General features: G+C 40.8%; 1 protein-coding gene across 3 annotated transcripts in view; it reads right to left on the bottom strand.

Annotated features, from left to right (window-relative positions):
• Positions 1-1,594, bottom strand: part of mpripa (myosin phosphatase Rho interacting protein a) — a 53,576-nt gene extending 51,982 nt beyond the window's left edge. For all 3 annotated transcript variants that reach the window (XM_085465986.1, XM_085465987.1, XM_085465990.1), the window contains exon 1: positions 731-1,594. In XM_085465986.1, the coding sequence (XP_085322112.1) occupies positions 731-850 (120 nt within the window). In that variant the 5' untranslated portion in view covers positions 851-1,594. The remainder of the gene's footprint in view (positions 1-730) is intronic.
• Positions 1,595-16,625: the final 15,031 nt, after the last annotated feature.

The following is a 16,625-nucleotide window of genomic DNA, read 5'->3' as shown; positions in this document are numbered from 1 at the left end:
TATATGGACTACAGGACTTCAAACCTCCAGCAACAGACAATCTAATAATCTTTAATAGCCATGTGAGGCCAACAAACGTAAGCCAATTTCTGTACCAACATCGTGGAGGACAATGATAGTGGACAATGTGTCTCACAGACCTGAGAATGAGCCTTGATCTTTCCCATTAAACAAGAATCCCAAGAGGAATGATCACAATGTGGGTCAACAAAGTTCAGCATGACACCATACCACCTTCACAACATAAGACTCCCTGCTGGGGACAATGTAAACAGTGAAATATCTCCACTAAAATAATAATAATGTTAAAAATAATAATAATAATAAGTCAGCCTCGCCCAATATTAGTCCATGTTAAAGTAAACTTTACAGTTTCTTAATTTAAGCAATAGTATGGTTCAAACTACAGTTAAATGATCAAAGGAGACAACATAATCTGAAATAATTACAGCTCCTGTAAAAGCAGCTGATAGCGTTGCTCCTGTGCTGCAGGGCATGGAGCTGGGTGGAAGCCTGCGTGTGCATGAATTAGGGTCAATATGCGCCCTTGGGCTGGAAACTAATTATGTCCAATTAACCCAACCTTTGCACTTCGTGGTCTATTAGCACACGACAAGTCGTTTGAAATGAGCACATCAAACAGAAAAGACAGCAACAGGATTTGCACTCCCATTAAACGGCACATAGTAAGAGTGAAACGCAATGGAAAGTTGCTGGAGCGTTTGTTTACCTGGTTTAAGTCTTCGTCGTTGAGCAGATGCGACTCTCTGGGCTTAAAGCAGTTCTGGCATTTACTTTTGTTGAAAATGTTGGCTTGAAATTTCCGACAGGGATTGTCTTTGAGTGACATGGTTGATTGAGGGAGCGACACTCGATGAGAAAAAAAAAAAAGAAGACTTATTTTAAAAGTCCGTGTTTGAGGGGGGAAAAAATCAGTTCTCACAGCAAAGACTGACGCGAGTTGCTGATGTACGCTTTCTAGAACAAAGCTATTTAACAGTGCGCAGTTCACCTGTCCCGAGGTTACCTGAGGCAGTGCGTAACCCCTCGTTAAGTGATATCTATATTGGTCATCTTGCGCGCGGGGTCGCCTCCTGCAGCTAAAGCTGAGCTGCTAACTTTAGTTTTAGCGTGCAGGCTTGGGCAGAACTTGTCAAATAAAGTCGTCGAAAGTGCGGACAGATGTTCGCGTGTCTCTCTTAATTACGTCCTCCGGCGAGGTGTCGACGTCTCACAGGTGACGCTCCGGGCCTCGAGCTCGCTGCAGAGGTCCCGTCACAGTCTCCATCGGGCGGAACGGCTCTTCACTGAGGGGGAGGGAGTCCACTTCGGCCCCCCTCTCTGTCTTTCTATCAAACAAGTGATAGCGCGGTCATTGCCGTTAAATCTTTTTCTCGCTTCAGGGCCACCGGAACGTTATCAAACTTCGGAAAAGCCATCGACGTGGTTGTCATGCCGCTGGATGAATAGCGTCGGGTCCTGTTCGTCGTAGAGCTGCTCCCCCTGTGGTACTGATACGCAGTCTGCGGTTGATGTTTTCGTGCAAATCCTCGTTCGGGCCGGACATTCAGTAGGTGGAGAGGTGAACGGGAGAGAGTGGGGCTGAGAGACAACGCCTTCGTCCAATCGGAATAGATGGACACGCCCAAAATCCAGGCCGTTTCTTTCGTGGACCAATAGGAAATCTTCCGAAGTGCTAATATTTTCCCTCATGCTAGGTGGTATTTAAAGGCCCACTTAACTTCCGTACAAAAACTCTGATGTTGTTGAAATTGCCTGTGCTCATATATTGCTGTGTAGGGTGAATCCACGTCAATATTATTCCATTATTGTACTAATGAAAAAACATTAATTTTTTTTAAATTCAGCTTGTGGAATACGGTTTGGTTTTTACATATGAAAGAAAAGTCTAAAGGTATACACAGAAATGGCTTCCTAATGAATTACTAATAAAATAAATGGCAGCAGGCCAAAAAAGGACACAGCACACATCATGCACTAATAGTTATGGAAACTGCACGTGAAAAGAATCTATAAAAGGTGTACAGGAGCAAAGCCTGAACTTAATGTGTATTACAATTTTTTTTTTTATTATATACATTTTTTTAATAAGTGTGGCTTATATAGTGTAGTGGGCTGCACAGCAAGCGGTAATAATGCAACTTTCAGGCTGATGCTAATGCTACTTTATGGTGTTTTAAAACGTACATCATCATCAAGGAAAAAAAATCTAAAATCTACAGCACAAATGCAAGTTAAAGTCTGGCAGGTGTTCTTATTTTAAACATAGACGGCAATCTTAAGACTCCAGAGCACCATCTGTTGGTCTTGAATTTCAAATGGCCTGACTGGGATTTTTAGAAACGTATATATTAAAGGATATGTAGAGAGTGTGGAAAATGATGGACCTGGGTTGCGATCTGCTTGTGTTCCTCCTGGCTGCCATTTATTTAAGATGACTTAGTGCATTCTGAACAGGAGGACAGGCATGGGTTTGTTATTTGCACACAAAAGAAAGAATAGTAACTGTGCAGATATTTCTGCAGAGAAGAGAAAACCAAAGCACGAATGTCTGTCATCACCGTCAGGTTCTTTGAAGTGCACTTGAAAGCGAAGTGCAGCATGTTTTTCAGATTCCAGGCTGATGCTCCAGATTGGGAAAAACTGTGAACTCAGGGCACAAAATATGTGAGTTATTGCATCATGCTGTGTTTTGAGGCACGATTTTATGTTTTTTGTTGTTGTTTGTAACTTGGAGAAAGAAAGAAATTAGTGTTAGTTAATACAAACCAGTGCTTGTAAGAAGTGTTTGATTTCGATTATGCAGCTTGAGGTGGTGGGATTGTAACGCCAAGTGAGCACATATAGTGGGGTAATATAACAGCTAAGTCTGGGAGAAATTTAAAGCAAAAATATGTGTAATTATTCATTTAGGTCATTACAGTAAATGACTGAAATACATTTTTTAAATATGTTCGCCATTTTAAACTGAAACATGCTTCTGAGTAACTAGAAAACAAAAACAATATGCATCCCATGAGTCATAAAACCATGACATCATTTTATTTTGAAAATGAATCCAGTATTTAGTGAAGAATTTGAAATCCTGGGACTGTTATCCAGAAAGAGTAGTGTTACTGATCCACAAAGGTTGACATGAACATTGCTGACTACTTGACCATTTCATGTGTGTATGTAGCACCAAGTCATAACAACAGTTACTGCATTGCACTTTATATAAGGTAAAGACCCTACAATAATACAGGGAAAAAAATCAGAAACCCCCAACAACCAGATGGCAATCTACAAGCAAGCACTTTGGTGACAGTGGGAAGGAAAAACTCCCTTTTAACAAGAAGAAACCACCGAAACAGGCTTAGGGAGGGGGGGGAAGCTATCTCTCGCAAGTGGTTGGCGGTCAGTCTCTAAACACTAAATTTATAAGAAGGCAAGCAAAACAACCCACCAATAATGTTACTTTTTATCTTGTGTAGCAAGTACGTGACCCTCACGCACCCAAATTCTGAAGGATGCCCCCCATCTGATTATTTTAGTGATCTGGACACACTTTGCTTGTGTGTCCCATTTTTTTGCCTGCTTTTGATGTTCCTAACCCTCTAAAGGTACTCAAAGCTACTACTGCAATTAAAGGAAACTTTCTTTAATTATTTCCTCACTTCTTTATTTTCTGTCATATGAACAAAAGTACTGGGCTACCTACCGGTACACATTACACCTACAGAAACTGCTTTGTTGTGATGGTAATGCCAGAGAAGGTTTGGACCTCTGCAGTTACTGAGTCAGCAGTGTTGATGACTTTTACAGATTATGTGGCTCAGCATTCAGCGACCCAGCTGTGTCATTTTATGTGTCTTGCCACTTGGTCATTAAGTGACAAGCCTGACTTAATGACTAACTTGCTGAGGTTCCATTTTGATATAATACCACTTACAGCTGATCACTGAATATATAGGAGGGAAGACTTTTTACAAACTGGCTTTCTGTAACAGTTGCATCCTGTGCAAGGTTCAAATTCAGTGAACTCATTCTTTCACAAATGTTTGAAAACACAGCAGCGGACAAAAACACTGTTTCTGACAGTTTTTTCAACTCTTGGCACTGTATGATGTCACTTGGAGCGCATATTAATATGGTCATCTCAGGCATACAGATCTATTTGTGAGGACATCAGACAATCAGAAAAGAGTTATCTTAAAGGAGAGGGAAAAGAAAATTATTTTAAGGCGTGAATCATGAATAGCTACTCTAGAGGACTCCAAGAATAAAAATATAGAGTTGGAAAGAAGCATAATGGGTTCCTGGTCTTGGGTGAGGAGCCAGTCAAAGAGTGATTCAAAAACCCGTATGAGTGAAAAATCTAGGGAACAATTCACTTTCTCTGGGATAGGGTTACTGAAGCACCGCCCTGGAGCCAGGCCTTGGAAGGGTTCCCAAGGGGGATTGCCTAGTGGCCAGGCCTTAGGTTTTTGGGCACGGCCGGGCACTATTACCGTTAAGTTATTACCATTAGGTCATAGTACCTGGTACCAGGTACTAAAATAGTACCTGTTCGTGTTCCAAAGCGATCTGAGCTGGTACTAAAATGTGACGTCACGCCACCAATTAGCTGGTCAGTGGCATTAGTGAGTCATGAGAGCGTCTCCTTCACGAAAATCAAAACTGCCATTTTTAAAACCTGGCAATAAGCGAAAAAAAACAACACAGTGGTCCCCGAGTCTGACAAAAACCCAGAGAATGAGCAGGAAGTATATCGTCGCCTCAGCGCCCACCTTTGTTGTAGATAGCGTTCGTGTTGCATACTAATTAGGTCAAGGGACGCACAGTTGCATTACTATATTAGGTGGTACTTAATTGTAATGGAAAACCAGTTAATCTGATTTGATTTAATCTGAAGTAAGGTTTTATCAAGATCTTAAGGAGTTGCTAAAAAGTTGTTTGTTTAGCTTAATATAAAGAGATACAAATGCATTCTTTAGATCGACACAACTGAGATTTAAATGCCATTTCCAATGCTTTAAGGATTATTTATATCAAGCTGTAATACTATATATGGCTGTTTATAAATTGGGGCCCTTCTATACATGTTGAAGCTTTCATCTGCTTCAGAAAAGAAAGCAGTGTTAGCAGATACTTCATTTTTAACTACTGCACAGTGGAAACATTAGATTAGTATAAATGTATGTCTCTGGAAGGTGACTGTCAAGCTATTCCTCTTTTATTCACAGTGTTTAAACAGCTAGTATTAAACGACCTAACACTAGCTTCTTGCTTGAAATGGAAAAAATATCTTCAATTTCAGGTAACATTTCAGAAACAACACTTTGCAAAAAAAATGCAAAAATCATTTTCTACATGCAGTTAAATTCCATGTCGTTGTGAAGTACAAATGATAATAGAGTGTCATTCAAAAGATTTTATGTTTAACAAAGACTTCACAATGTGCACTGTGAAGCAATGTCACGAGTTTGCATGTGCTCACTGTGCTTTCTTTAGTTCTCTCTGGTGCACTTCATTGTTCTCCCCACAGCTATTCTACAGGCCAAATTCAAAGCTCTGCAGGTTTTTGTTAGTTTGTAATCTTCAGCATCAAAAACACAGGCCCATGATGATTGATCAGAGTTTGTCATATCTCATCCGCGCACGATAAACTTCACCCAAAGGCACAACAGTTCTATAAATAACCACAGCAGCACAGGAAGTTGTGTGTGAAGTTGCAAAGAGACCCTGAAATATTTATTTATCTAATCAATCACAGCCATTTTACACAAATGAATTAAAACAGGCAGAATTTCAGTACTAATTTGAAGAAGTCTAAAGAATAAAGTGAACCACATCTCAGTGCCAAACTCTCCATGTGTGCTAGTTCCAAAAGGTTCATTGGTCATGATTGTGTATTTCAGCCACTAAATAATATGGGTTAATAAGAAATACAAATTGCAGTGGAGTAGGGAAGCATTAAAAGAAGGTGGCACAGAAGCAAGGGTCTTACCTTTGCTTTGAGGGGGAAACGTGTGACATATAAGTAGAAATAACTGAAACATACGGGTACATGGCTGCCCAGGCAACCCTGGTGTAGATGTTCTTGCTGGTGGAGTCAAGGGACAGCATGGAGAAAGGCAGTCTGTGCTTATAACAGAACTCTGCTGGGGTCTTCCCCAGCCTGAAGACCTTCAGGAAGGTCCACCTTGGAGGCGACCAGCACACATGAGATGTTGCTTTCCATGTAATGTTGCTAAATAAAAAAATAGAAAAAATTCAAACACTGAAAAGCTGAGTTGAGGGAGAGTAAATTTATATAAAAGGGTGTTCTAATGTAATTCAGATAACACATAACTATGGGGTTGTCAACTAATTACAGCCAGTGGGTCCGAATACAAGAAAATGAAATCACAGTTTATGTTTCAGAATCAGAATCAGAATACTTTATTGATCCCTGGGGGAAATTATTTTTTGTTACAGTGCTCCATTATAAACCAACATTAAGACAAGACAGACAATACACTAACTAAGAATAGTACAATATATACATATATATACATACATACATACATACATAAGTCACTCATAAATAAATAGCTGAAAAAGAAACATGTGTAGCTGTAGCAGCAAACAGTGTGTTAAGTGGATGCGTTGTACAGGGAGATGGCCACAGGCAGGAAAGATTTCCTGTGTCGTTCAGTGGTGCTTTTCGGTAATCTCAGTCTCTCACTGAACGTGCTCCTGTGACTGACCAGCATGTCATGGAGTGGGTGGGAGGTGTTATCCAACATTGTCTTTATCTTGGACAGCATCCGCCTCTCCGACACCACCTTGAGGGAGTCCAGCTCCATCCCCACAACATTGCTGGCCTTATGGATTAGTTTATTGAGTCTGTTGGCATCTGCGACCCTCAGCCTGCTCCCCCAGCATGCAACAGCATAGAACATGTTTACATGTTGCTTAGTAACTGCAGAGTAATTGTGACTGAATCTTTCTTTAGTCAAACAAATATTAAAAAACTAATAATGATGCTGGAAGGATGTCTGTCTCAAGTCTATTTAATATGTTGGACCGTCTAACCTCTGCAATCTTCAGCTCTCCAAACTTATCTTTCTGTAATTACATATACGAACGGTAAAGACTTGGAGAGGCTGCAAAGTGAGCTGTGCTGGATTATCAGATAGGGTAACTGTTATCAGATAGGGTAACTGTGGGTAAACAGCAGCAAAACACACAGTAAAAGTAGAACTGATCTCAAAATTAAAAATGAATAGAAATTGACACTTTATCCTTCAAATGGTCCTGTAACTGACCTTGTATATGCTGGCACAATAGTTGAATAAATGGGGGTCACTGATGTCGTACATGAGACAAGCAACATCACAGGAGGCGTCTGACTTCTTCAAGAACTCTGTCTCCACGTCTACCTCATTAAACTGCAGAGACGAGAGTGCTGCTCAGGTCATAGTCAGGGTCAGATAGAGAGTCATTGCTTTCCTTCACTTCAGTTTTCTTGCATATTATCAGCATTGGTTTTTGTTTTAATCACCAAAACATCATAACATGCAAAAGACTCGGCTGTAAAAACACTAGAAATGATATGTCCTGACATTCCTTTCTTTAATTATTTGTTGCTCCTCTGTCAAAGTTTTCATCAATAAAATATGAACTTGTCTGCTATATCTTTTTTAAATGAATCTAATTAGCTAAATCTGACATTAAGAACTAAATATAATGTCTTTTAACAAGCCTATTTAATCTGATGAGCATAAGCATTTGACAAGGAAGTTATTGCTGAATGTAAATGTTGAGTAAAATGAAGTTGTTGTCAGTCTCCGTACAGGTAAACACTGCATTTGTGTTAGTGAAGTGTAAGAGATTCAGAAATTCAGACATCACCATACTTTGTCAAGTTTGGTTATTAATTATATCATAAACCTTAAAATCTGTGTGGGAAATACTGGTTCTTTATTGTATGACTCCAGAATTTGAATTCTAGACTAATTCGTTTTGTAAATCTGAGTTGCAAACAATGATTTTGAGCTTAATTGACTGAAACTGATGTTTGAATTTGAACTATAAACTTTTAGAAGATTTCATTATTCCTGCTTTAATGGTTAAAATAATGGTTAAATGGATTTCAAGGAAAACAAAACCCTAACAAGATTTTAAATAATCAGGCCCCATCTTATCTTAATGACCTTATAGTACCATATCACCTCATTAGAGCACTTCACTCTCGCACTGCAGGCTTACTTGTTGTGCCCAGAGTATTTAAAAGTAGAATGGAAGGCAGAGCCTTCAGTTTTCAGGCCCTTCTTCTATCGAACAAGCTTCCAGTTTGGATTTGGGAGACAGACACTATCTCTACTTTTAAGATTAGGCTTAAAACTTTCCTTTTTGCTAAAGCATATAGTTAGGGCTGGATCAAGTGACCCTGAATCCTCCTGTTAAAAGGGAGTTTTTCCTTCCCACTGTCGCCAAAGTGCTTGCTCATAGGGGGTCATATGATTGTTGGGTTTTTTCTCTGTATGTATTATTGTAGGGTCTACCTTACAATATAAAGCGCCTTGAGGCGACTGTTGTTGTGATTTGGTGCTATAAAAATTAAATTGAATTGAATTGAATTGAAAATAGTCGAGTGGTGAAAGAGAAGCAGATCTGAAGGCTGACCGTGTGGAAGACTGCACCAGTGGCGCAGACGAGGCAAGTCTAGCGGTCGGCTGGAACACCAGCAGCGCAGGCGAGGCAGGTCTGGCGGATAACTGCGTGTCCAGTGGCAGTGACGGAGACAAAGCAGGTCCTGAGGCTGGCCATGTGGAAGACCGTGGTAGTGCAGGTGAAGGCAAAGCAGGTCTGGTGGATGGCTGCAGCACCAGCAGCGCGGACAGGCAGGCCTGGCAGACAACTGCGTCCAGCAACGAAGGAAAAGCCGTTCTGGAGGCCGGCTGCACGTCCAACAGCGGCAGCCCAGGCGAAGTTCCTCAGGCAGCTTGGCAGGACCAGCTGGCATGAGGACCTCTAATGGAGCAGGCGGCTTGGAAGGCTCTCCTGAGCCTCCAAGTGGCGGCATGGGAGCCGTCGACGGCTGGACACAGAACTTCAGTGGTTCATAAGCATTACTTGCAAACCTGATTTTTTTTGTGTCTTGGAGCTTCCAGTTTATCTCCTCATTTATTGATTGCATTTCTTGCAGCTGTACATTTCTTGTAACTGAGCATCGTTTTTCTTATTTTCCGTCACCATCAGGAAAGCTAAGGCTGCCTATAGGAGGAGGATTGAAGATCACTTTGCTGACAACGACCCCAGAAAAATGTGGCAGGGGATCAATCACATTACCAACTACAGAAGCAATAACCAGGCGACGTCTAGGACTGATGCCTCGCTGGCTGAGGATCTAAACCGTTTCTTCGCCCGCTTTGAGACGACCAGGCCCTCAGCTGTCACACCACTTCCACCCGCCCCCAGCACTGGCACACTAACACTCAGGGAGCATCAAGTGAGGTGTGTTCTAAGGTCAGTGAATCCCAGGAAGGCGGCAGGTCCTGATGGAATACATGAAAAGGTTCTCAGAGCATGTGCTGACGAACTGACCAGAGTCTTCACTAAAATCTTCAACCTTTCCTTGTCATCAAACACCGTCCCGCCCTGCCTCAAAACCTCCACCATCATCCCCATCGCCAAGAAGTCAGCTGTGGTCAGCCCAAATGACTACAGGCCTGTTGCACTTACGCCTGTAGTGATGAAGTGCTTTGAGAGACTGGTCTGTCAGCACATCAGGGCCGGTCTGCCTCCCACTCTGGACCCCCACCAATTTGCCTACAGGACAAATCGATCCACCGAGGACGCTATCACCATAGCGCTCCACACTGCGCTGAGTCACCTGGAGCACCGAGGAAGCTATGTGAGAATGCTCTTTCTGGACTTCAGCTCAGCATTCAATCATATCATCCCGGAGATCCTGGTCCAGAAACTGTCTCACCTGGGACTCTCCACCCCCATCTGCCTCTGGATCAAGGACTTCCTGACAAATAGACCACAGTCTGTCAGACTCGGCCCCCACCTGTCCAGCACCATCACACTCAGCACCGGGTCTCCACAAGGATGTGTTTTGAGTCCCCTCCTGTTTACGCTCTACACATCCGACTGCTCCCCTACCCATCTCTCAAACACCACCATAAAGTTCGCGGATGACACCACAGTGGTTGGACTCATCTCAAGGGGGGATGAGTCGGACTACAGAGATGAGGTCAACAGACTGACTGAGTGGTGTTCAGTTAACAACCTCCAACTGAACACCACGAAAACTAAAGAACTTATCTTGGACTTCAGGAAGGGCAGAGCAGACCCGGCCCCACTTTACATTCACGGGAGCTGTGTGGAGAGGGTACACTCCATGAGGTTTCTGGGCGTGCACATCTCTGATGACCTCTCCTGGACTGCAAATACCACGGCGGTGGTAAAAAAGGCCCAGCAACATCTCCACTTTCTGAGAGTGCTCAGGAGGAACAACCTGGAGGAGAGGCTGCTGGTGACATTTTACAGAGCCACCATAGAGAGCATCCTAACGTACGGCATAACAACATGGTATGCAGGGTGCTCAGCTGCGGACAGGAAAGTACTGCAGAGGGTCATCAACACAGCCCAGAAGATCACTGGCTGCTCTCTGCCCAGCCTGGAGGTCATTGTAAACTCTCGGTACCTCAGCAGAGCTGGCAATATCATCAAGGACCACTCTCACCCCAGCAACCAACTGTTTGAACTATTACCGTCAGGCCGACGGTACAGGTCACATAAAACCAGGACAAACAGATTCAGGGATAGCTTCTTTCCCAGAGCTATCACCGTAGTAAATAAGCACAAAAACAATTGAACCTGCTTAGCTATACCATACGTCACTGCCATTGTATTATGCTGCTATTCATACTGTCATTATATTAATGCTGCTATCCTGTATATATCTTACTTACTATTGTTTGAATACTTGCGATTGTTTTATTGTACTTTTTATATTTTACATTTATATTTATTATTGAAACTTGCACCAAGTGAGTGGCACTCCAATTTCGTTGTACTCTGTACAATGACAATAAAGGCTATTCTATTCTATTCTATTCTATTCTATTCTGTAGTCAAGTTTATAATAACTGCCATGCTTGACTAAAGATCATTCCCTAACTGTCATGTCCTGTTTGTTTGTGTTTATTTTAGGCTTCCATCTCTCTGCATGTGTCCTCTAGTTGAATTCTCTTCTCCTCTGTTTGTTTAATCCATTTCTTCACAACTTGTTCAGATTGATAAAACATGATCTGGGTTATTTGGCTGATCACCCCAGCTAGGAGAGCTGGCGCAAACTTTCTTTCTTTTGTGCTGTTTTCTCTGAGACATGTTGTAGACTTGTGAGTCTATGCTGAACATCTGGGTGATAAACTGAATAAACACTGTTGCCTTGAAACTTCTTGCCTATTTATGGCTATAGACAAAAGTCCATGCTCAGGCATGAATGAAAGAGTCCCATCATCTCCGTTAACTCCGGCAGACTAGCTTCACCAGAGAGATATAGCAGCATAGAAGTTTAAGATGCCTTTCTAATAGGAAACAAGTAAGAAGTATTTTTTTAAATTAGCAAAGCACTAAATATTTGAAGTCTTCATGACCCAAGTGATAACCCCGAATTCGGAAGCCCCGCTGACGGGACTCTGACTTACTAACGGGCTCTAAAAAGGCATAAAGAGTGATGTAAATAGCCTAATAACAAGTCTAACATTACATATGCAAACTGACATTTAAGAATACCACTGACAAAAGAATAATAAAGAATAAGAATTGTTACAATTTCATTCAATCTTAAGTATTTTTTTAAAGAATATGTTCAATTGTTCATTCATTTAATTAGTTTTAATCATTATGCATCCAAATATGTATAAAATCAGTTCTCTTGGCAGAAAAAGGCAAAGATGAAAATGACGGTGGTCTAGAGAGCAATGGGAGAGAAGAATAAAATGCAGTTGGCACTGAAAGTGACTGAAAAGCCACAAGAAAAACAAAAAGCAACTGAAATCACACACCTGCAAGCTGAATTCTGGAAGCAAATACTGAAAAATGCAAATATTGAAACAGAAAATGAGAGGAGAGATTTAATGGAATTCCAGAGAGTATTGGAAGAGGTTGTGGTGGACCACTAGAGGGCTTCTCACACCCAGTTTTGAGGAAGCGTGTTGCTGTGTTTTGTGGCGCGATGTGTTCAGTTGATGTGAAGAGAGGAATAAAGCAGGAGTGAGAACTAAGAGCTCCGTGTCGTCTGTGTTTACCTCCATAAGGTGATATATAGAAGACAAAGACAGAAACTGAAATTACAAAGATGGAAGCTGGAAAAACAAAGATGGGAAATTAAATTGCTAAAACTTATCTTAAAAATGTAAAAGATGGACGCTCAGATTCCAAAGACTAAAAGTGAAAATGACAGCGACAGCGGCAGAGGAAACATTCATTTTTAAATGTAGGGTATTTTTGACTTAGCGATAAAAATGTGACATTTAATTATTATTATTATTATTATTATAAATGTTAAGTTAAACTCTTAGCATTCGTTAAACTTATGTAACTTACGTAGATGCAGGGTCCCGCTCCTTTTTAAACATAAAAGTTGTATATTAGTTTTCACACAGCTGAATATTAAATGCTGTACAAACATCAACCAGAAAACGTACAGGATGCTTGCTGAGTAACCATGTTGTGTTAGATGGTAGTAAACAAAATTTACTCCAATGGCCTCTTATATATTTTAGGTAACAAGGAGCAGATGGAGGAGTTTATTAAACTCCGCCGAGACAACGAAAACCTTTTCACTGGAGCCCAAAACTCAGCCACTGTGGCGTGGAGGTACAGCAACAGTGTGCAGTTTGTAATCTGTTATGCAGAAGAGTGCCGTGGCACGCCACATAACAAAGACTCACGAAAATGGAAGGAGATAACAGCCGCCATTGCAACTTATATCTGCAAAGATATGATCCCTTTTTACACTGTTGAGAAACGGGTTTCGTGCATTAGTAAAAATACTCGACTCCAAGTACACAATGCCCATCCGAAAACACACGAGTTGCCTCGTTTATATTACGAGTGTTGGGCCAAAGTAGAGGAGGAAGTCCACAACTTTGCATACTACGCTGCAACAATGGATATGTGGACAAGGCACACAATGCACCCCTATATGAGCAGGACGGTGCATTTCATTCGAGACTGGACACTCTTCAGCTGATGTTTACAGACAGGCTATTTTCCTGATGACCACACAGGAGAAATGATAGCCAGAGGCCTTGGGGAAGCTCTCGAGTCATGGGGACTGCGTGAGGATCATCTAGTGTGTGTCACAACGGATCATTACAAGTGAATGAGTACTTCAGATTTTTTATTTTCTAATTTAAATGTAAAAAAGTAATAGTGGTGATTATATAAACTATTTGCTGAACATACAAAAAATGTACTATAGTGTATTTGTGTGAAACTGTGCTGTTGCTGTTTTTGTAAACTGCCAATTTTGATTTCCTCTGCCTTTAGAATTGCATGTGTCCGACGTCAGGTGAATGTGGGAAGGCCACTGCTGCTACACTGCCCTGGTTTGCCCCTTATGGATGAGGAGTTAGGACGGCTTTCTACCAGGCCTCCAGTCCTAATTGCCTCCATCCAGGAGGACACTCAAATGCCCAGTTCGGCAGTTCCAAGAGCAGGTTCAAGAAGAGCAGGAAGATGAGGGTGAGGGCCAGCTGGAGCAAAGAAGCCAAAAGAGAAAGGAGGACAGGGGAGATGAATTGTTAGATTTGATTAGGGGGGGATATCAGATTGCAGAGGGAAATGGAGGAAAGAAGAGCAGGGGAAGCAAGAGAGAGAATGGACAGGTTTTCATTAGTGCAATTTTTTTGGATACTAAAAGTCTGATGCAGATGATTCCAGAGATGAGGTCTGTGAAAGACCTCAACCAAGAGAACTCTATAGGTTGAGTGAAACTAATAAACAACCTATTCTAGCTAGTATCGCTTCAGAAAGGTTTGCAGAAACAAGAGCAGTATAATACACCAAGCTGGGAGTACTTGCTCAACCTCGAGCACAACAAGGGAACAAGAACGTATTCACAAATTCAATTTGACAACTGAAAGTCAGCAGGGAACTGAACGGTTCCCCACCAGTGAAACAGCCAAGGTTCCTACAACCAGTGTTTCTGTAAACTGCTTTGAACCTGAACAGTCTCACACCCTAAATGGATCTGAAGAGAGTGAACAAAATGTTGTCCAAGGAGGTCTTCAAAGAAACGAAGAAGAAACTATTGCTACCAGAGTTAACACAAATCTTTCAGCTCTTCATTCCTTTTTGTTATAGCTCCAGTTGTGTATGTGTGTCATGGTTCTGGGTCACTTTGACCCAGCATTTTGAGTTTTGTGCCTTTTTGTATTATGCTCTAAGTTATATAATTTTATAAAAGTAGTTTAGGATTCTGTTAGTTCTGTTTTCACTTATCGGTTTCTCTGTTTAGTTCTTATCGGTTTAGGTTCCTCCCATGTTTGTTTCCCTCACTATGTTGTCTATGTCGTGTCTGCAGTGTGTCGTTTCCCTTGTGTTTAAGTCTCCCTCGTCCTTTTTGTGTCTTAGTCATGTATTGTCTTCTTCCACTTCCCTCGTTACCCTTCTGTGTATTTAAGTCCTGTCTCCTTTTGTTCATTGTCTGTTTTCCGTGTCTTATGTTTCATGAGTTCATGTATCTTAAGTCCAGGTTTCTCGTTCACAATCAAATTCATGTTCGGGGTGTTTTCATATTTAATCTTAGTTTACCCCAGTTTAGGTTTTTGTTTAGTTCAGCCATTGCCCTTTTTTTGTATTTTTTCTACCAGCCCTTATTAAACAGCTCGCTTTCCGCTAAAACCAATTTCTGTTCCACGAGTCTACTTTTGAATCCACACCTCACCTCCACAGAGTCTGCATCCGCGGACCGTGACTCTGTGGGCCAAGGAGTAGTTTTTGTCACCAGACACATCCTTAATATCGGTCTTGCACCATTTACCTCATTTATTTCACCCACAAGTGAAGCAACTGAGGTTCCTACAACCAGTGTTTCTGCAAACAGATTTAAAAATGAACAGTCACCGACCTCAGTGGTTCAGCAAATTAAATGTGCAACCTGATCTGCATGTGTCACAGATGAGGTCAGTGGAATACCTCAACCAAGGCATTGGCATTAGCTGAGTGAAACACATTTGTTAGAGATAATTGACAGTCAAATGAACAGCCTTGAAACAACTGAGCTTTAATTAATCTGCACTCCATTATAATAGACACAACTGGGAGTGACAAAATGACAACACTTACCTGAGAGGATGGAATTGGTCTGCCATAAATCCACAGCGTTTCAATATAATTTCCAACCATAAATTCACATTTTTTCAAACGTAAATCGACAGCGTATCAATATATTTTCCCAGTCTATCATAAATCGATACATTTACAACTATAAATTCACGATATTTCAATAAAATTTTAGAGTGAACTAATCCAAAATTTTGAACTACAGCCCCACAGTATTTCAATATAATTTCCTCTAACATTATAAATCCATTGCATTTCAATGTAATTTAAAAATATATAACCACGACTTTCTAACTATAAATCTACAGCATGTTAATGTCTTGGTCAGCTATAAATCGACAGTATTGCAAAAACTTTCCCTATTAAATTATTAATAAAATGCCTTTAAAGCAGAAAAATCAAGGTAGAGAAGAAATGGTAAAAAAGTACAGGAAAGAGCTAAGATTGTGATTAACCTCCTAAGACCTGAACTCTTTCATTGCATGCACTTTTAATTTCTCTTTTCTATTTGGGCTGATTGGGACCTGATAAATGTAAAAACAAAGAATTACCTGAAATTTTTTTTAACCTGATTTTTGGTTCTGAGAAAAATGAGATCCACATAAGAGGATATTTGTTTTAAATTTCGATAGAACAGTGGCAGTATAATGTCCTCGTAAGTGGATATCAGGCCCTTGTAAAGTAAAATTTAGTATTGTGGCCTAGACAACCCAAAATGTGATGTCCACATATGCCAGGTCCCCGGAGATTAACGACAAGTTTGCACCTTAAAGGATGTCACCCAATAACTCTCGAAAAAGCTGTTGATTTCAAATCAGTGCATTTTGCAGAATGTAAAATGCAATATCAAATCAAAGCCATGCTGAATTTAAGGTGAATTTAAAAAAGAAAAATGTTTACAGCAATATACAAGCTAAATTTATTGTGGGGAAAAACAAATTAGAAAGTCCCACTAGATGGAAAGGCTAGGGTTAGAGGCTTGGAAGAGGATGACAGAGTAAGAGAAAGAACTGTGGCATCAGTGAAAAGTGTGACGGCTACCCTGGCAAAAAAAAAAAGTAAAAATTTAAAATTATTTTAAATTAAAAAAACATACAAAGAATAAAATTGCAGGTTTCTATTTTGCTGCCAAAAGGTTAATGGAAAGTCCAAAGTCAACAGACAAAGGGCAATATTTCCTAATATATTTATTTCCTAAAAACATAATTTCCCAAAGGGTTTGAATGAACACCATCACAGAAAAAGTGGCCAAGATTCCTATGCTTCACGTA

Source organism: Copadichromis virginalis, linkage group LG8, assembly GCF_057382275.1.
Source record: "Copadichromis virginalis isolate Kocher_CV1m ecotype Utaka linkage group LG8, C_Virginalis_male_GT1.1, whole genome shotgun sequence".
Lineage (NCBI taxonomy): Eukaryota > Metazoa > Chordata > Actinopteri > Cichliformes > Cichlidae > Copadichromis > Copadichromis virginalis.
The sequence above is the reverse complement of the archived record's forward strand: the minus strand, read 5'-3'. Positions and strand labels throughout refer to the sequence as shown.